The 21,096-nt window shown below is 38.8% G+C and overlaps 1 protein-coding gene across 1 annotated transcript in view; it reads left to right on the forward strand.

The window, feature by feature from the left end:
• The first annotated feature begins 6,673 nt into the window (after positions 1-6,673).
• Positions 6,674-21,096, forward strand: part of C8A (complement C8 alpha chain) — an 82,576-nt gene continuing 68,153 nt past the window's right edge. Inside the window, exon 1 of the mRNA XM_055403806.2 lies at positions 6,674-6,750. Coding sequence (XP_055259781.2) covers positions 6,674-6,750 — 77 coding nt within the window. The remainder of the gene's footprint in view (positions 6,751-21,096) is intronic.

A 21,096-nucleotide genomic window follows, 5' to 3' on the forward strand; every position in this document is an offset into this window, starting at 1 on the left:
TGACTTCCTGCTTTTGCATTCCAGTCCCCTATGATGAAGAGGACATCTTTTTTTGGTGTTAGTTCTATAAGGTCTTCATAGAACTGTTCAACTTCAGCTTCTTTGGCATCAGGGCTGGGGCTTAGACTTGGATTATTGTGATATTGAATTGTTTGCCTTGGAAACGAACCAGGATCACACTATTGTTTTTGAGATTGGACCCAATTACTGCATTTCGGACCCTTTTGTTGACCATGATGGCTACTCCATTTCTTCTACTGGATTCTTGCCCACAGTAGTAGATATAATGGTCATCTGAATTAAATTCACTCATTCCAGTACATTTTAGTTCACTGATTCCTAAAATGTAGATATTCAATCTTGCCATCTCCTGTTTGACCACTTTTAATTTACCTTGATTCATGGCCCTAACATTCCACGTTCCTATACAATATTGTTCTTTACAGCATCAGATTTTACTTCCATCACCAGTCACACCCACAACTGGGTGTTGTTTCCACTTTGGCTCAGCCTCTTCATTCCTTCTGGAGCTATTTCTCCACACTTCTCCAGTAGCATATTGGGCAACTACCTACCTGGGGAGTTTATCTTTCTGTGTCATATATTTCTGCCTTTTCATACTGTTCATAGGGTTTTCAAGGCAAGAATGCTGAAGTGATTTGCCATTCCTTACTCCAGTGAACCACGTTTTGTCAGAACTCTCCACCATGACCCTTTCATCTTGGGAGGCCCTACATGGCATGGCTCATAGTTTCATTGAATTAGACAAGGCTATGGTCCATGTGATCAGTTTGGTTAGTTTTCTGTGATTATAGTTTTCATTCTGTCTGTCCTCTGATGGATGAGGACAAGAGCCTTGTGGAAACTTCCTGATAGGAAGGACACGCTGTGGGGAAAACTGGGTCTTGTTCTGGTGGGCAAGGCTGTGTTTAGTAAATCTTTAATCCAGTTTTCTGCTGATGAGTGAGGCTGTGCTCTCTCCCTGAAGTTTGGTTTGAGGCCAAAAAGGACTTATGCCAGCACACTGCGGCTCCCAGGACTGTTGTAGTCAGTGCCCCAACTCTGCAGCAGGCCACTGTTGGCCACGCCTCCGCAGGAGACCCCTGGACACTCACAGCAAGTCTGGCTCAGTCTCTTGTGGGGTCACTGCTCCTTTCTCCGGGGTCCTGGTGTGCAGAAGGTTTTGTTTGTGCCCTCCAAGAGTCTGTGTCCTCAGTGCAGTGGAACTTCTGTAATCAAATCCCTCTGTCAAATTCCCTGGGGCTTCCCAGTGCCTTTGCCAGACCCCCAGGTTGGGAAGTCTGTTGTGGGCCCTAGAACTTCTGCAACAGTGTGAGAGCTTCTTTGGTATAACTGTTCTCCAGTCTGTGGGTCGTCTGCTGGGCGGTTCTATGGTGGGGCTAATGGTGACCTCCTCTAAGAGGACTCACGTCACGTGCCATGCCTCCCGGGTCTGCTGCAGTCAGAGCCCCTGTCCCTGTGGCAGGCTGCTGCTGAGTGTGCCTCCGCAGGAGACACTCACTCAAAGGCAGGCTGGCCCAGTCTCTGGGGGAGGTCACGGCTCCTCTCCCTTGGCTCTCGTGTGCACGAGTTTTTCTTTGTGCCCTCTGAGCCTCTCTGGCGGGTATGATATCTGATTTTAAACACCATTGTGCCCCTCCTACCGTCTTGCTGGGACTTCTCCTTTGCCTTAAAAGGTCAAAAAGTGGATGGTGGCCCAACTTTTGGAAATCCCTGCCCCTTCCTAAAAATAGTTTGAAAAATCCTCCCTTTCATTAACCTATAAAATTACCCAGACCATGAAAATTAACTTCCCACTATTTCAGGCCACTATCACTTTCCAAGATGACTCTAAGCCCTTGGGTTGCTCTCTCCTTCTGAGACAGACCTCATTCTGCCGATGGAACATGTATCTCAGTAAACCTGCTTTCAGCTTCCCATGACCCATTCTTGAATTATTTCCTGCGAGAAGTTAAAAACCCTCATTGGCAGCCTGTCCCAGGGACTCACCCAATACCTGAGACATGACCACTCTCTCGTGCTCCATTTTCCTGCAACAAGCCCAGGATATCTGGAGACATGAACCTCCCACATTTATTTCATCCTCTTTCATCATTCTCTTTGCCAGGCCCCACCTTTCTTCCACTTTCCCCCTTCCTTGGTTCTTAAATGAAAGCTTCCACACTATGAAAGATAAACCGGTATCGAGAAGAAGGAGCAAAAAGAAGGGTAAGGATTGTTTTAATAAACAAGTTCTAATGTTCAGAATTCCCAGTTGAGGATATATTTTCTAATTTCCTCTACAATTCTTCAGTCCTATCCTGATAGTTATTATTTCACCCATCTTACAGACAAAGAAACCGAGGTTAGGAAACAATTATGGGTTAATGTTGTCTTCTGACCTACAGCTGCACTCTTTCCATTCTAGCAAATTGCCTCTATTTGCATTCATTTTGCAGAACTTTGATGTGTCTGCATTGAGCACCGTGCAGGCCCAGCATTGGGGAATGGGCCTAGGGCTTCTGTAGCTTTTCAAAGAGCACAGGCCTGGCTGTCACCCTGCAGTGAGAGTCTGGGCTGACACAGGACATGTTCCATTCTCAGGCCATAACTCACAAGCTGATTTAGATAGTGGAAAGTGTTTCCCTGAGACAACCCATATGTTTTCAAAATGAACTGCCATCTCGCTGTCTACTTTGCCTGATACTTTATAACTATCCATCTCTGATAACAGAATGCTACAATTAAGGTGAAATCCGCATATGCAAAGTTAACAATTTTTTGGCATTTCCCATTCATCTTAGAAGATTTTGGCTGAAAATAGATGAGTGCCCTGCCTCCATTCCAACATACACACACATACACACACAGACACACAGACGCAGACACACACACACACACACACACACACACACACTTGCACTCATACACTTAGTCACAGAGGCAGGGAACGATCCCATCGGATTTAGCTTCTCTCTTGATACTATCCTGTGAGCCTCTCTCCATTCACTTTATTTTGCTTTTCCCCTTTGAAAATGGTATTCATTCTCTAAGCTAAGGCATAATGAACAGAGAACTGGACTTGGAGCTAGAAGACCCAGGTGTTAGCCCTTATACATTGCTTTAGTCATTGTGTGACCAGACCAAAAACTTCTGAGTCTTTAAAGCTGGACAAATAAACCCATGACTCAGAATCACCCGCTGTGCTGCTGCTGCTAACTTGCTTTAGTCATGTCCGACTCTGTGCAACCCCATAGACGGCAGCCCACCAGGCTTCCCCATCCCTGGGATTCTCCCGGCAAGAACACTGGAGTGGGGTGCCATCACCTACTCCGCACCAGCTGTGCAACTGCAGGCAAAGTACTTAAGTACTCTGAAATTCAATATCCTCATTTGCAAAACAACACTGTTATTACTGATCTTGCAAGATCATGTAAAGATTAAATACATTAAAGGAGATTTATAAAAAACACAAAAAGTGGCACTCTATCTCTTAATTCTGTTTTCTAGCTTAATCACTGTATCATTGACTCTCAGAATTCTCTTCAGAATAATGACATTTATCTACAACATTATATTGAGGATTAAATGAGAAAATATATCTGAAACTACCATGAAATAATAAAGTATTTTTAGTCCTTTGGTCAATCACTTAATCACTCAATATTTCTTAGGAAAGATTCAGTGGTCAATGATAAGGGTGACAACAAAGGAGAATCAGACAGAATTTACCCTCGAGAAACCTTCATTCTCAAAATACACAGCACTCTGTTGAAAGAACATAACATATGGCAAAAATGAAAAGTGCTGGTGATGTATTTGTAAGATTCAAAGATAATAAGGAGACACCTTCCAGATGGGGCCATCGGCCAAGGCTCTATGATGGACCTGCTATTTGAGAAAACACTTGGCTGAAGGGTAGCAGATAATGGATTAAAGTCATCCAGATCCAGCATGAGCAAGATCACAGTGAGAAAGTGTGAGAAAGGTGAGGGGAACCTAGACCATAATGTGCAGGATAATTAGAGGGCTGTGGCTGATAAGGTTGCAAAGATGGACTGGGCTTCTTTAGAGGAATTTGGACTTCTAACCTCACGGAAAATGGAGGATCCACAGAAGGTCTTTGAGCAGGAGAGTGATGTTTTCAGATCCAGCTTTCCTGAAGGTGAATCCAGCTGTAATGCATAGGGAAGGTTGGAGTGAGGTGAAACAGAGGCACCCTAGGAGTCTATCAGATAAGTTTAGGAGAGAGCCGAGGCCCCGAAATGGATCAAAGGGAAAGTGAAGGAGAGAAGCTCAGAGGGAAAATATTATAGGATTTAAGGAAGCAAGTTGGAGGTGTGGAAGGTGAGAGAGGTTACCTGAAGTTAAGGAGGAGTCCTGAGTGCCACTGAAGTCCTGGTTGAGAGGACTTGCACAGGGAAATGCCGAGAAGGAACTGATCTAACAAAAAAAGACAATATTACCTGCGTGTATAAAGAAGAAGAAACTTAATTCACCAGGATTCCAGGGGTCAGGGAAGGGCAGACCAGCCTTATGGTGGTGTTTCGTAACCTTGGCACTATTGACATCTGGGGCTAGAGAATTCTTTGTTGGGGGACCTGCCCTCTGCACTGTAGGATGTTTAGTACCCACTAGATGCCAGCCACACAACCTTCAAAGTTGTGACAACCATAAAAGTCCCTGGAAATTCCCAAATATTGCCCAAGAGGCAAAGTCATTGCCACTGAGACCCCTGTTGTAGGGAGAGGTCTGCTCCCCACAAGAATCGCTGCAGAAGTGCGGAAGGAAAATCTGAGCCACACGCCCAGGGGGCCGCTGACCTGGTTCAGACTCTGGACTATGGATGGATCTGGAGGGAAGACGGAGGCACCTAGGGAGTTGGTGGAAAGAAGTGGGTTCCAGGTGCACCTCCCAGAACTGCCCCTAGGGTGTCCAGATATAACACCTCACATCACATCCACAGTAAAAGCATTACAAGGTATTAGTCATGGCTAGATCACCTGAGGAAAAAGTAAAAGAACTGAGTTTTCCAACTAGGTCAGGATTGTAAAATTACAGCCAAGAGGACTCAGGAGTCAAAACAAAGACACGGAGGAAGAGAGAGACAGAAATCAGCGACGGGGCAGGTGGGGGAGGGGGCGTGGTTTCTAGGGCCTGGAATAATTCGTATTCACCTCTGTCAAACTGCACCTTAATCTCTGAAGAAATAGAGATAATAACAACTGAGGACCTTGTTTAAATCTCCACAATTAAACCAGGTACAAATTTCTTAGGCCTGCAAGTTATTCAGTACATTTTTCAAAAAATAATTTTGAGATGAATAATGAGGGTACTGGCCAATCCTGCTAATGATAGAATCTAATGATTGCTGAGGATATCAAGACAGTTTTCTATTCCTGAGCAGCCTAACTTCTCTGGATCTTCATTTCTTCAACTGCAAAATGAAATGAATCATTTCCATCTCATAAACTTAGTGTGAGGATTAAGTAAGATAGGACAAATGAAATGTCTGACACACGTTCAATTATTATCTTTCTATCCATCTCTATGTAATTGATTTATGACTATGTCTGGACAAGTAAGAGAAAGTATGGAGACATGGCGTCATCAGTCCAGTGTGTGGCTGGTGTTACAATTCTAGAGGATGCTTCTGGAGATGTCCATTTAAGGCATCTGGTTCCCTAAAGACACAACTATGCTAGAAATATTGTATGACATCTCTTATTATATATGGACTCTAAAAAAGAAATGATTCAAGTGAACTTATTTACAAAACAGAAACAGACTCGCAGAGAATAAATTTATGGTTGCCAAGGGGGAAGAATAGGGAGAAGGGAGAATTAGAGAGTTTGGGATGAATATGTACACACTGCTATATGTGAAATGGATAACCAAAAAGGACTTACTGTATAGCAAGGGGAACTCTGCTCAATGTTATGTGGCAGGCTGTATAGGAGGGGAGTTTGGAGAAGAATGGATACATGTATATATGTGACTGAATCCCTTTGCTGTCTACCTGAAACTATCACAACATTGTTAATTGGCTATACTCTAATATAAAAAAAAGGGTAAAAAATAAAAACAAGATGGTAATGATACCTAATGTCTGGATGATGTGGAAAGCCCATTCAATTATCCACATTTCTCAGACCCTAGATGTTTGGCAATACATTGGAGAACTTCCCCATGTAACCAGTAGCATTTCCTGTATTTTGCTGGCTGTTTATGGCTGAGTTGAAATGCCAGTATTAGCCTTATTTCAGTCTTACAAAACAAATTGATCTGACCTCAGAAATTCCAGGAGCTACTTTAAAAGATCATGAATTCTGGAGCTATATCTTGTTTTGATTTTTGCCTCATTCTGAAAATAAGATCCCTCTGCTCAGCTAATATTGCTTATTATAAATATCCTCCTATCCTCAACCATATGTATATTGTTTTTCCAAAGATCTGAGGGGCAGTGGCCTTTGGTGTGTAGGATTTTAGGGCATTTGGCTAATCAATACCCTAGTAAGTAATTAACCATATCTGAATGAGAATCAAGTGAGTTTTTGGTTTTCTTTTAGTTTCAAACTTTAGGTAGATCCCAGATTGTAGATGTCTTTTATTCCAGCTCCCTGAGTAGTTTTATTCCTCTCTAGGTAACACAGGTTGGTAGCTCCTGGATGAGATGTTTGCTGCTGCTTTTTTCCTCTTATTTTTGATGACTTATCAGCCTCGGGTAACCATACAGGAGAAGGTGAACTGGTGAGTTGGCCAAGAGCTTCTGCAAAATTTGCAATTTAAAGGGTTACTTAGCCAGGAAATGAGCTGCTGTCATTTTTGCAACAGGCTGTTTTAGGATGGAACGTGACTTTTTCCCATGCTATTACTAATTCAGTGAAGGACTCCAGGTCAGTAAAAAGAGCATTCACTTGGTGTCAGATAGGCCTGGGTGCAAATCCAAGACTTAGGAGCTGGGTCATCTGGATGAAATTGCCTAATCTCTTTGCACTTGTTTCTCAATTGGTCAAATGAAAATGATAATACCGCTTCTGTAAGAGCCGTGCTAATTTGCTTCAGTCGTGTCTGAGTCTTTGCGACTCCATGGGCTGCAGCCCACCAGACTCTACTGTCCATGGAATTCTCCAGGCTAGAATACTGGTGTGGGTTACCATTTCCTTCTCCAGGGAGTCTCCCCAACCCAGAGATAGAACCTCAATCTCTTATGTCTCCTGCATTGTCAGGTCAGTTCTATCACTAGCACCACCTGGATAGCCTTAATGAACATGAAATAAGATCCTGGATATAAAATATATTCAACTTAATAAATGATAATTCTCTTGAATGATATTTAACTTCTGCTTGTCCATTTGTGAATTATAAGAATACACATCTCATAGTGTTTGGGGGAGGATAAAATTAGATAAAGTATATAAAATTATCTTGGGAAACATAAGAGACTATAAAGATACTGAGTCATTTCATTCCAGAAAGTCAAGCTTTTCCTATGGAGTAATGAATGGAAGAGATATTTATCTATGTACACTGCATTTTATGCATTCCTTTTCCTTGAATATCCCAAACTGGCTTCATGTGTGTGTTGTTGTTTTTTTTTTTTTTTTAATCTTAACATCAAGTATTTTGCAGTGCTTAAATAGCCTCTTATTTTACCTGTGGGATAGTTTTAAAGGCGTCCCTGTCTCCTAAACATTGAAAATTTCAAGTAGAGCTATTTTATTAAAATTCTTGTTGGATGATTCAATTTTGAATCATTATTGCTTTTAAATGCTAAGCAAGAGATTTCCTTTAACTAACAACAGTTCAGAAGGGGGAAAGGCATTTTTACAAGCAGTTAATTTGCAACTTGTATTTCAAGCAAATACCATTTTGAAAAATCAGAAAATTCATCTCTAATAATTAGAAGATAAAGGCCAGAGAACTGTGGTAAAGGAAATCTCTGCTGAAATACCCTTAATTATAAAAGCTTATCATTGTAATCCTTTTTGAAAATGAACAAAGAGTCTTGATGTTTGATGAACTCATCAAGTAAGACAGACCAGTGAAGAGGCAAATTTGAAGTCAAGGCAAAAGAAAACCAATTAAATATGTTGCAAAGTGCTGAAGTAGGAAATCACAAGGTCTTGTGTCTAATGCCAGAGTGTTTGACCCTGGCTTTGCAAATGCAAAACTACATTGTGAAATAACTTGACTGGGTTCAAATTCTGGCACCAGCATGTACTATTTGTGTGATCTTAGGAAAGTTATTTAAGTTTTCTGGGCTTTAAAGTGGGAGGCAAGTAACAGGAACAATTAAGTGCATAAAAGTACTTAAAACGACACTTGGTACTTAATAAGCATTCAATGACAGCTGTTACAAGTGGTGCTATGTGACTGTTATTGTCATTTTTTGGGGTATTTTTCTTCTCTCCGATGGTTGATAAAAATGAGAATAAATCTGTAATGTGCCAATTAGTATGCATCTTTTGGATTAGTCTGTGATTTTAAACTTTAAGATAATTTAACAATGGCAAAATAAATAACTATTTTTCTCAAATAAAATCTTATATAAACATTAACATTGAAAACAGAAGGTATATATTTACATTTTTAATGGCATACATTTACTTTTATAAGCTCATACTTACCATTATAATAAACTATACTGCCTGTGTGTTATTACAGCATTATTATAAATTCTTAGAAAAATGGAATTGCTTGAGAAAAAATATTTTAAGATAATGTTGATGAAAAGACATTATAATATTCAGCTCAAAGATCACGACTGTCTTGTATGTGTTTTATACAAAAAATACATTTCAGCATGTGTGTTGCTTTAAAAAGTTAAAAGATTTTTTCCATCCTTTTAATTTATTGAGGTTTGTTATACGACAAAGAATACGCTGTTAGTGAATATTTCACGGGTACTTCAAAGTGTGCTCTCATCTGTTGTTGGGTGCAGTTTTAAGTCATTCATCAGTTCAGTTCAGTTCAGTCTCTCAGTCGTGTCCGACTCTTTGCAACCCCATGAATCACAGCACACCAGGCCTCCCTGTCCATCACCAAGTCCCGGAGTTCACTCAAACTCATTAAGTTGGTTGTTAAAGCTGCTCAAGTTTCACCTCCTTGTCTAACAATTACTGAGGGTACAATGTTGCAATCCTCAACTATATTTTGCATTTATCTGTTTCTCCTTTTAGTTCTATCAGTGTTTACTTCATGTATTTTGAAGCTCTCTTATTATCTATCTATATATAGGTTTATACATGATTTGCCCTTCTATCATTACAAAAGGCTTTCATGTCCCTGGGTTGTGCATGGTGATTTTTTCCCCCAATATTTTGTTTTAACTTATCTGACTCTTTATATTTCGCAGTATGACTCATGCAGATAACATATAGGTGGGTCTTACTTTATTATCTAGTCTGACAATCTCTGTCTTTTAATTATAGTATTTATACCACTTATATAAGATGTAATTACTGATACTATGGGTTTGGGTTTACCACTTTTCTATTTGTTTTCTACTTGTCACATCTGTTTCTGTTTTTCTCCTTTTTTGTCTTCTTTTAGATTTATTTTTTTTCTAATTCCAAATCAATTATTAGCAATTCTATTTTATTTATTTATTTTGGCTGTTACTCTAAGCTTTGCAACATTCATCATTAACTTATCACAGCCTACCTTCAAATAATATCACATCACTTCTGATACCATTATTATTTTTCCTGAATAACTTCTTTTGACCTTTCTTATGGTCAGAATGAATTTTGGGGAGTGAATGATCCATTTTTATTAGTCAGAAGAGCTCTTTATTTTGAAGGATATCTTTGACAAATATGAAATTCTACATGAAAAGTTTCCTCTTTCCCTTCCACATTGCTTTGAAGATATCATCCCACTATCTTTGGCTTGTATAGTCTTTGAGGAAAAGTCTACTTTGTTATTCTTTGTGTGTCAAACTTTTTTTAAAAATTGAATCAAATATTTTATCATTGATTTCCAGCAGTTTGATTATGATGTGCCTTGGTGTGATTCTGTGGATTTCTAGTTCTCATCAAATTTGGGGGGAAATTTGCCTTTATTAATTCAAATATGTTTTCTGCCCTATACCCTCTCTTCTCCTTCTGACTGTAGATATAGTCAACTACTTCATATTATCTTACAGGTCCCTGAGGCTTGCTTCTTTTTTTAAAAAATTGTTTTCGGCAGTACTTTTTCTCTGTTTCATTTTGGAAATACTATCATATCTTCAAGTTTACTGATCTTTTCTTCTGCAATATTTAATCTTTCTTTTTTTAGCCCATCCAATGAATCTTTCATTTTGGTTATTATAATTTTTCAGCTTTAAAAGTTTCATTTGGTACTTTTTTGACATCTTTCACTTCTCATAATATTTATGATTCCCTTTAATATACTTAAAATAACTCTCCTAAAATTGTTGTTTGCGATTTCCATCACTTTTATTTCATGGGTCTTTAGAACTGGGAAGGACTTTGACATCACATTGAATCCACTTATGTTACAGATAAGGAAACTGAGTCCCAGAAAGAGAAGTGGAATATTAAATAACAACCAGACTGTTTTCTCTATGCATTTTATGAGTACTGACAAATTCAATCCTTATTATTTTCCTCTGAGATTGTTGTAATCATTATCCCCAGCAGTTGAGGGCCAGAGGGGAAACAAAGCAATTTCATACAGCTTCCTAGTGGCACAGTCAGGCCTTCTAATTCCTAGATCGGTATTATTACACCATTATTGCTACCCTCACCCATCAGAAAAAAAATCTTTTCAAAACTGAGCACCCATTTTGATAAGCACTATTTACAGCACCTAGGACATGGAAGCAATCTAAGTGTCCATCAACAGAGGAATGGCTAAAGAAGATGTGGTACATATATACAACGGAACATTACTCAGACATAAAAAGAATGAAATAATGCCATTTGTAGCAACATGGATGGACATAGGGATTGTTATACTGAGTGAAATAAATCAGACAGAGAAATATGAACATCATTTTATACCACTTACCTAAATTGGTGAGATGGGGTATGGGTGGGAGACGGATCCAAGAGGGAGGGTATATATATACATATAGCTGATTCACTTTGTTGTATAGTAGAAACTGATACAATATTGTAAAGCAACAATACCCAAATTTAAAACAAATAGCACAAATGAACTTATTTACAAAACGGAAATAGAGTCACAGATGTAAGAAAACAAATTTAACAGTTATCAGAGGGGATAAGTGGTGGGGGATAAATTGAAAGATTCGGATTGACATATACACACTACTAGATATACAATAGATAACTAATACGGATCTGTTGTATAGCACAAGGAAATCTACTCAATACTCTGAAATGACCTATTGAGAAAAGAATCTAAAAGAGTGGATATATGTATGTGTATAACTGACTTAATTTGCTATACACCAGAAACTAACACAATATTATAAACCATATATACTCCAACATATTTTTTAAAAAGTAAAATAAATATTTAATTTGGAATTAAGATACCCAAAGACTTTTATACCATTTCCAATCCAACATTTCCACCGATGAAGAATGAACATAAGTCCCTTGGGGAGGGGGGTTAAAGAAATACAAGTGAAGATCTCAAACATACAGAATAACTACAAGGGTCTGTTTGTTTCTCTAAACAGATGAAATAGGCAGTGGAGCCTAATGAAATTTAAATCACTCTCCTCTTATTTATTTCATGGGCATCAGAGTATTCACCGAAGTATCCTGGGCCAGGGCCATGTGACTATTTTCTGTAGTTGTCCAGATGACTGGAAATCAATATGTATTCAGGCTACATGAAATTTCAGCTAATATAAACAACTGCAGTAGTCGATGTGACTCAAAATGAGTCTCATTACTATGGACACTCTTTTTCTTTCGGGGTAACTAATCTCTAGCTGTACTTCAAGCAGCATTGGGTGTGGGCTTTGATGTGCGATCAACCTGGTTTTAAATCCTGGCTTCACCTCTTAGTGGCTATGGAACTTGGGTAAGTTGCTTAAACTCTTCAAGGCTAACTTTCTCATCTATAGAGATAATACATATTTCATGAGCTTGTCAAGAGTTAAAAGAGTTCACATAAAGCACTGATCATAGAAGCTGGCACATGGTAAGCTTTTAGAAAATTACTTTTATTACTTTATTTCCCTTTTGTCAGCAATCTTTCACAGTATAAATTGAAATGTTTTCTAAAAATCTTCCAATATATACTGGAATATATGTTGGAATGTTTTCCAATATGGAATTTATTCTAGTATATACTGGAATGCTTTCTAAATATATATAGTTCAGTGTGGAATTCTAAGTGTACCTGGAACACAGTAGATACTTTTTTAAATTCATTTGTTCATTTATTCATTCATTCATTTTCGTTCAAAGGAGTCAAAAAAAGTCTTGGTTTGAATTCTTGCTTCACCACGTACTATCAATATATTATAACTTTAAGCACATTATTTCATCTTCCTCTGAATCTGTTTTACTTATCTAAAAAATAGACATAATATTCCACAGGAATCTGATAAAGTTTAAATTATATAAGGTAGAATGAGATGATATATTCATACAAAAGTTTTTATTGAATTCCCACTGTATGCCAGGTACTGTGTTCAGCACTAGGGGACCACAGTGATCAATAGAGTCATAATCCCCTACTTTGCAGAATTTGTAGTATAGGGGTGAACATAAAGTGTGGGAGGTTCTACATATGTGGGATTATGTTAGCAGAGGATAGGTGGGCTTTTCTGGTGGCTCAGCATTAAAGAATCCACCTGCACTGTAGGAGTGACAGGAAACCCAGGTTCAATCCCTGGGTTGGGAAGATCCCCTGAAAGAGGGCATGAAAACTCACTTCAGTATTCTTGCCTGGAGAATCCCCATGGACAGAGGAGCCTGGTGGGCTACAGTCCACAGGGTTGCAAAGAGTCAGACATGACTGATGAGACTTAATATGCACGGTGGGACGCAGAAAACCATCTGGAGGAAATGAGACCTAACTGAACTGGGACAGTCTGGGCAGATGGATGGGATGTGATTACTCCATGTGGAAGAAAGAGTATTATGCATATATTGCAGGAGAGCCTGGAAAAGGGTCAGAACTAGAAGTTCTGTGTGGAATTCTATGTGTACCTGGAACACAGTAGATACTGCTCATTCATTCATTATTCATTTAATATATATTCCAGGTATGCTTATGGGCTCCCAGGTGGCTCAGTGGTAAAGAATCTGCCCACAATGAGGGAGATCTGGGTTCGATCCCTGGATTGGGAAGATCCCCTGGAGAAGGAAATGGCAACCCTCTCCAGTATTCTTGCCGGAAAAACCCCATGGACAGAGGAGCCTCGTTGGTTACAGTCCTGGGGGTCGCAAGAGTCCAACATGACTTAGTAGTATAGACAAACAAAAAAAGAGGTATGGTACATAGCAAACAAAACAGATAAAGTCCTTACTCTCATGGAATTTACAGTGTAGTGATGGAATAAGTCAATAAACATGTAAACTGAACACTTCAGTAAAAATTGTGGTAAATACTATGAAGGAAACAAAAAGGGTCCTTTAATAGAGACTATCAGAGTGAAAGGTTGTTGCTGAGCTGTGAAAGACACTGGGATTCTTGACCTCCGGAGGAGAGGAATTCAATCCAGGGCCAGTGAAAAAGCTTGATCATTCAGAGCTTTTGTACACAAAAGCTTAATAAAGTTTTATTAAAGTATAAAAGAGATAGAGAAAGCTTCTGACATAGACATCAGAAGGGGGCAGAAAGAGTGCCGCCCTGCTAGCCTTTTGCAGTATGTTATATACCTAACAGTAAGCTGTTAATTAGAGAAAGGAGATGTCTCAAAACTGAGTGGCACCAGATCCCTCAACCACAACATGCATTTTGAGATAATATTGGCACAAGGTGAGTCATCCCAGGTCATAAAATGATTGACATGAATCTTGAAGAAAGGCAGATTTCCAAGCAAATGTATGGTTTCATTAACATAGATTAAGAGAACAACTGCATGAGTAAAACATACTGGTTTGTCAAGTGGGTTCTGAGTCTTAGGTGGAACCAACTTAAAAACAGAGTCTGGGGTAAATACATAGTTTATTAACATAGTTTAAGAAAAACATTTCCATAAGAAAAACGCTCAATGTTTGAGAAAAGTTAAATTCAGGTGGAACCAGGTATGTGTTATGGCAACAAAGAATTTTAAAGGAAACCCTTTAAAATTTGTATAGAGAAGGGGGAAAAACATCTAACACTTGTAGTTTGTTTCCTTCTGCTGCTTAAGAGAGAGAGAGAAAAATGTCTAACACTTGCAGCCTATTTCCTCCATTTGGAGACCCCTGACCTTCCTGCCTGTTACCTTGTCTAGAGCAATCTAAAAATAGGCAAGTGGGGGGTTCTTTGTGGAGGTGGTTAAAATTTAAGCTGAGAGATGGAGGATGGTGAGGAGGGAGAAACCATGTGAAGAGCAGGGAGAATGGAGAAGTCAGTACATGCTAGGAACCCCAGGGGAAATGGCTTGTCAATTCAAGGACCTGCAGGATGGGAACAGCACACGATCAGGGGATTGTGTCCTGACAAGATGTCAGAAAGGTGGTCAGGGGCCAGATCACAGAGATCCTTTGGCACCTTTATGAGGAATTTGGATTTTAGTCTATGTGTAGTGAAAAACAAACAAAAAATCACATGGAGTGTCTTCTACAGGGCGGATATTATCTGATTTCTCCCTTTAAAATGTGTCTGTGCAGAGCAAAGATTGGAGGAAACTGAGTGGACCATCTCAGACCATGGGAGGCCAAGCAATGATCTGGGTGAGAGATAATGGTGTCTAAAATTAGGATGAGGCAGTCTAGATAGGTAGAAGGGAAGATATTTGAGATACATCTTAAACTGACAGAAATTTCCAAAGGACTGGACATAGGTGTGAGGGGATGGTAGGAATTAAAGACCACTGCTAGGTACCTGGCTTGAGCAACCGTGTGTTAGGGTGGTTCCAATTACTGATTTGGGTAAAACTGAGAGAGGAACAAGTTAAAAGTAGAAAATTAAGGGTTTAAACGTGGAACCATTAAGTTCACCATGCCTGAGAGGCACTAGGGGAGATATAAAATGGGACAATTGGATTAACAAAACAAGATTTCCAAGCTTGAAGATCTCAATCTAGAGGCATTGCCACAGATGGTATGAGAAGCCCAGGACATGGATCCCACTTTCTCAAAAATGAGAAAAGCAAAAAGGCAAGACTGTACCCTGAAGGATTCTAGTTTTCAGAGACATCAAAGAGAACTGGCCACAGAGGTAAGAAGGGAGCAAGGAAGTTTGGTGCTGAAGAAGTCCAAGAGAAGAAATATTTCAAGAAGGAAATGCTGGTTAACAGAAAGCAATTAAGACCAAGCCAGAAAGCTTTCCACTGAATTTAGCAACATGGAGGTCACTGGAGACTCAGCACTTTGAAAGTCAAATTTTCAATACTTGTTTCATGAGGTAAATTTCCATGTAGCTGAATGGGAGTGGCTCAAGGATGTATAATTAGTGACAATTAGCCTTGAATATAAGCATAGCCAATTTATTAGGATGACCCACTGGAAGTAATTGGGGTTGGGCTTTCTGATCGTCTCACCTGGGATGGGTAGCTAATTAATTATTCTGTGATCTACATTGCTAAGATGGCCACATTCAATTCCAGGTTTTAGGCCTTTTGCCTAATATGTCACCTTATCTAAAAAGGCAGGTGGGAAGCATATCACTAGTCTCTGGCACTCCACAGAGTGGGCATTCAATATGTTTTTGATGAAGATGAAGAGTTTGATGGGCATGTCTGGGGTTGAGAAGGTTATAGAGAAGAAACTAGCATGTATGTCAGGCTGATGCTTAGGGCTTTGCATATGTAATCTTATTCCCATATTCAAAACAGCCTCACAAGTTTTTACCATCTCTGATTTTCAGCTTTAAGTAGCAGAATCTGGATTATATACATCTTTGGTATACTCTAAACCCCTTTCTGTTATATCAGTGTTTCTTCAACTGTGCTGTATGGTCTTGCTGCTGTTGCTGAGTCACTTCAGTCGTGTCCGACTCTGTGTGACCCCATAGACGGAAGCCCACCAGGCTCCCCCGTCCCTGGGACTCTCCAGGCAAGAACACTGGAGTGGGTTGCCATTTCCTTCTCCAATGTGTGAAAGTGGAAAGTGAAAAGTGAAAGTGAAGTCGCTCAGTCGTGTCCGACTCTTAGCGACCCCACGGACTGCAGCCTACCAGGCTCCTCCATCCATGGGATTTTCTAGGCAAGAGTACTGGAGTGGCTTGCCATTGCCTTCTCCGGTATGGTCTTATTACATGAAAAAAAAAATGACCTATGGTCAAAAATTGGGTAACTGCTGGATTAAGTAAATTAAAATGCAGAACTTCTCAGAACCTTTAATGTATTATTGGACATTTAAATATCCAAGAGCAGTATGTTGTATGCAATTTATCCAAATCTATTTGACCAGGTAACTTTGCTTCTTTTCCTTTTCCACCTCTAGTGCATAATTCAGGAAGCAGTACTCCACAAAGCACACTGTGCAGAGTGGAAGGAACCCTGCACAGACCACGATATTTCCTTGTGTTGATTCTACATAAGAAAAACTTAAAAGCCTCTCTGGGTTCTGCTCAGAGAGGCACATCAAGGTAGATGCCAAGTAAAGACTAGAATCAAAGACTCCTGAATCTTACTGTTTGAGTAAATTTTCAGTAGCTTGGAGATGCTTTCAAACTATTTGCCAAGATTTACTAGGCCACAGATTTATTAAATATTCCTTAAGTAATTGAAAAATTGATACAGTTCTTTTGGAAAGCCATTTGGCCATATGTGTCATAAACTTTAAAACCATTTGTATCCTTCAATTTAGCCATCTTATTCTACAGGATGTGTCTTCAATAAATAACTTAGAATACAGAAAAACTGGGTGCTCAATACTCTAATTGTTTAATGTTAGTGGAATGGAACAATGTGCAGTCATCATAAAAAGTTATATTTCTTTGATAATATTAAATGGAAAGATAAGCATATAAAAATGTAATAGTATGACCTCAACTATTTTATGGAAATAAAGAAGGAAAGGAAACAGAATTAATGGTGGTGGAAAGTTGGGACAGTCTTTTTCTTTTATAATCTTTTCTATGTTCTCTTAAGGAGAGTGCACGACTTTCAAAATCTACAAAAAATAAACTACATTTAAAAATACATTGGCGTGATAAGAGAAAATGCCAGTCATATTGATATTGGCTAAAAGGTTGGAGCCTGTAACAACTTAATGAATGGTTCGTGTGTGCCTTCTGTAGTCTTGCTTCAGTGATAGCATGACTGTGGGTGCCTCTGTCTAGACATCATGTCACACAGCTTTTAAAACTACAGCAACACAGCGCTGCTCTGTCTAAACTGTTGCTTCCATCCATTAATACTGTTTCCTTCCATTCTGACATCATAATGCCGTCTCTGTGGGCTTACAATGACATTATCTTGACAGTTCTACAGTGAGACGCAGAACTAATGCTGTAGTCATTTTCGGCTCCCAAACCTCTGCCCTTGTAACTTCTCTCCCATCTTTTGGTGATTAGAACCCTTGCTTTTCTCCACGTTTCTATGCTTCAAACTTTTCATATTAGGATAATCTATTAGAAAAATAACATATGGACCAAACCTTGAGCCATCTGAATGTCTAGACACCAGGATTATTTAATTAGATTCTAACTGGAAATTAAGTTCAAATAAATTTCTAAACAATGCCCTTCTATTTTCCATAAACTGGTTTCATTCTTTCCATCCCCTTTAATTCTCCCTCCTTCTCCTCTCCTTCCCTCTCCTTCTCTCTTTCTCCCTTTCTTCTTTTCTTTACTTTCCTAAATATTTACTGAGCACCTTCCCTGGGTCTGGCACCAAGATAAGTTCTGGGAGTTCAGTAGCAAACATGTGAACAGTACAAGTACCCACATTCATACAGCTTATGATCTGGTGGAGATGGCAGAAACTATACAAATATTATAAGTGTGCCAAGTTTTGAGACAAAAATGTGCAGAAATTGACCAAATCATGTGAAAAGAGATTCTCATCTGTCAGAGCATTGAGGAATGTTTTCCTAAGGAACTGATGTTTATGATGAGGCTGAAGATACCTAGGAATTAACCAGGAGAAAGATACTTGGATTCTTTCAAGACTGGGTTTCATGGGTAGGTGTGATCAACAGAACAGTGGGGTCCAGGAATTCAGGACATAATTACAATTTTAAAATGAAGGGCCATGAAATCAAAACTGTGAAGGAAAATGAAAATAGGGGAGGTCTTATTGCTAGAGAGAAATCTTAGGTGTCAGTGGAGGCCCCAGTGAGGTCCAAGAAAAGTTCACAGGAATCCTTGAGCATATAGAGATAGAAGGAAAAGAGGCTGTGGAGCCCCAAATAACTTCATAGGTGACCCATGAATTAGTCATTTGGAAGGGAAGCTGTTTCAGAGAGCAAAAGTCCAGGATGAAATCATGGAAGATAATGGAACAAAGAAAAGAGTCACTCAAGAGGAAGAAAAGGACCAACTCAGAGCAGACAGCACTGAGTGGTTCATTTATAGTGATTTGAGGTCTCCCAGGGTGATGAGAGGAAGTGGAGAAGAGATGAAGACGATCAGCCGAGCACGAAAGTTTTCTTTGAAGGGATGATAGAGCTGGTGTTCTATACTAACATCATTTTGTAAATCAGAGCTTCTCAAAGTGTGGTCTGCAGACTGTAGGCAGTCCCCAAGATCTTATTAGGGCAGTATCTGGGAATTCAAAACAATATCACAATAATACTAAGATATCATTTTCTCTTTTCACTGTGTTTATGTTTGTCCTGATGGTATAAAATTAATGTTGAATAAAGCTACTGTGGCCTTGACACAAATCAAGGCAGTGATGTCAAACTTATAGGAAAGAAGCTGTTTCACTTAGAAAATTCCTTAAAACAGTTAAAATTGTTAATTTTATTAAAACACAATCTTTGAAAACATGTTATTTAAATATTATTTGTGACCAAATGAAAAAGATGCATATAGAACTTCTACTGTACCTGAGTATGATGACTGTCTTGAGAAAAAGCAACTGTTTGAGTTAAGTCAATGTTGATGTCTTTTTCCTGGAACACTTTTTACTCGACAAAATGACTGCTAGACAAACTACTGTTATTCAGGCTAAGAAAATTGGGAGACGTTGTCTCAAAAATGAGCAAAGGGCCTATTACTTCCAGGAAAACAGATAGCATTATTTGTTACCAATGACAAAATTTGGGCTTTCAAATGAAAATTAAAATTTTGGAAAACATATTCACTACTATGAGCTTGAGATCGCTGTTAATATTAATAAATTTGACTTTTAAATATTTTATATTGAAATATGTGGATGTTTTTAAGATACATACACTCAGGGAGCCATTGTTTTCTCAATTTCCAATGTTTGCTGTTATAAAAATTATGTATGGATGGTGTTGTTGTTTACTTGCTAAGTCATGTCCGACTCTTTTGAAACTCCATGGACTGTAGCCCACCAGGCTCCCCTGTCCATGGGATTTCCCAGGCAAGAATACTGGAGTGGGTTGCCATTTCCTTCTCCAGGGGGTCTTCCCCACCCAGGGACTGAACACATATTTCCTGCACTGGCAGATGAATTCTTTACCACTGAGCCACCAGGGAAGCCCATGGAGGGGTACTGGACCCATTTAAAGCGTACACAGACCAATGAGTTTTAATGTAACAGAGAATTAAACAATTCGCTGATAGGCTTTCAGATTACAGCTACAACTAACATTTAAGAAATTACTGCTTTTAAAGTGTTGGTGTAACATCAAAGAACACCCACAATTGTCTGAGAAGACTATTAAAACCTCAACTATATTACTTTTTCAACTACATAACTGTATGATGCTGGCGTTTCTTCATAGATTTCAATTAAAGCAACATATTCAATGAAGAAGCAGAGGTGAGAGTCTAGCTGCTTCCTATAAACCAGACATCAAAGAGATTTACAAAAACATAAAACATAACACTTTTCAATAATTATTTTTCTTGGAAATGGATTTTTAAATAAGAATACATGGTGACATGTAACAATTTCACAGTGATTTTAAATGGGAAAATAAACACTTCAAAATTTCTGTTTTGATTTTTAATTCTGTGACTATCAATAGGTCTAGTTCCCTTAAATAAAAGCTCTTCAGAGTCTTCATAGTATGTTAGTGTATAAAGGGTTCCTAGGACCAAAGTTTGAGAACCAATGATAAATGTGACCACCACTTTCCTGAGGATCCTAGGGCTTCCTGTATGGGGTGGCAGCCTAGGGGGAAATCATTCATTATGAGGGCCAGCTCATGGCATAATCAGACTGAGTTTTGAAGCACTACAGCATCATCCTTGCATACGGTGGAGGCACAATATATTTTTATTCTTTATTTCTTAAAACTGTGATTGACTGAGGGGAAAACATGCACAGTTATTTATTTTTTATTTGCTTAAATTTTACATCTCAAAATTGATGCATGGAAATGAGAAGAGTTCTGGGGATGGAAGCTGGTGATGGTTGTACAACAATATGAATGTACTCAATGCCACTGAACTATACACTTAAAAATGATTATGGTAAAGTATAAGTTTTATGTTATGTATATTTTGCCACAATAAAATATATGGATAGAAAGAGCAATAGGCCATATATCTTTTGTTTTAAAAACAGCACATGCAATTTTTAAGAAGGATGATAGAATTAATCAAGTATTGGAAATACTACTGCAACCCAGGGTTCCAAGTAAGAAAAACTGTGTCTTTATGAATGTTCCTCTCATTTCCTTGCTCTATCCCCACTCCTACTTCTGGATAATTTGAAGGTTTAAGGGAATATATATTGTGATATTGTTTCATGTATTGTGGCTACAAGTACCCAGGTGCCCAAATCAATGGGCAACCTATACAAATTAAAAAAAATTAAGCATCTGTTCAGCCATAAAAAAGGGGAAAATCCTGCTACTTGTGACAACGTAAATGAACCTGGAGTACATTATGCTAAGTGAAATAAGCCAGACAGAAAGAAGG

The sequence above is a fragment of the Moschus berezovskii genome, chromosome 4 (genome assembly GCF_049115385.1).
Source record: "Moschus berezovskii isolate FMDL1 chromosome 4, NW_MosBer_1.0, whole genome shotgun sequence".
Taxonomy (NCBI): domain Eukaryota; kingdom Metazoa; phylum Chordata; class Mammalia; order Artiodactyla; family Moschidae; genus Moschus; species Moschus berezovskii.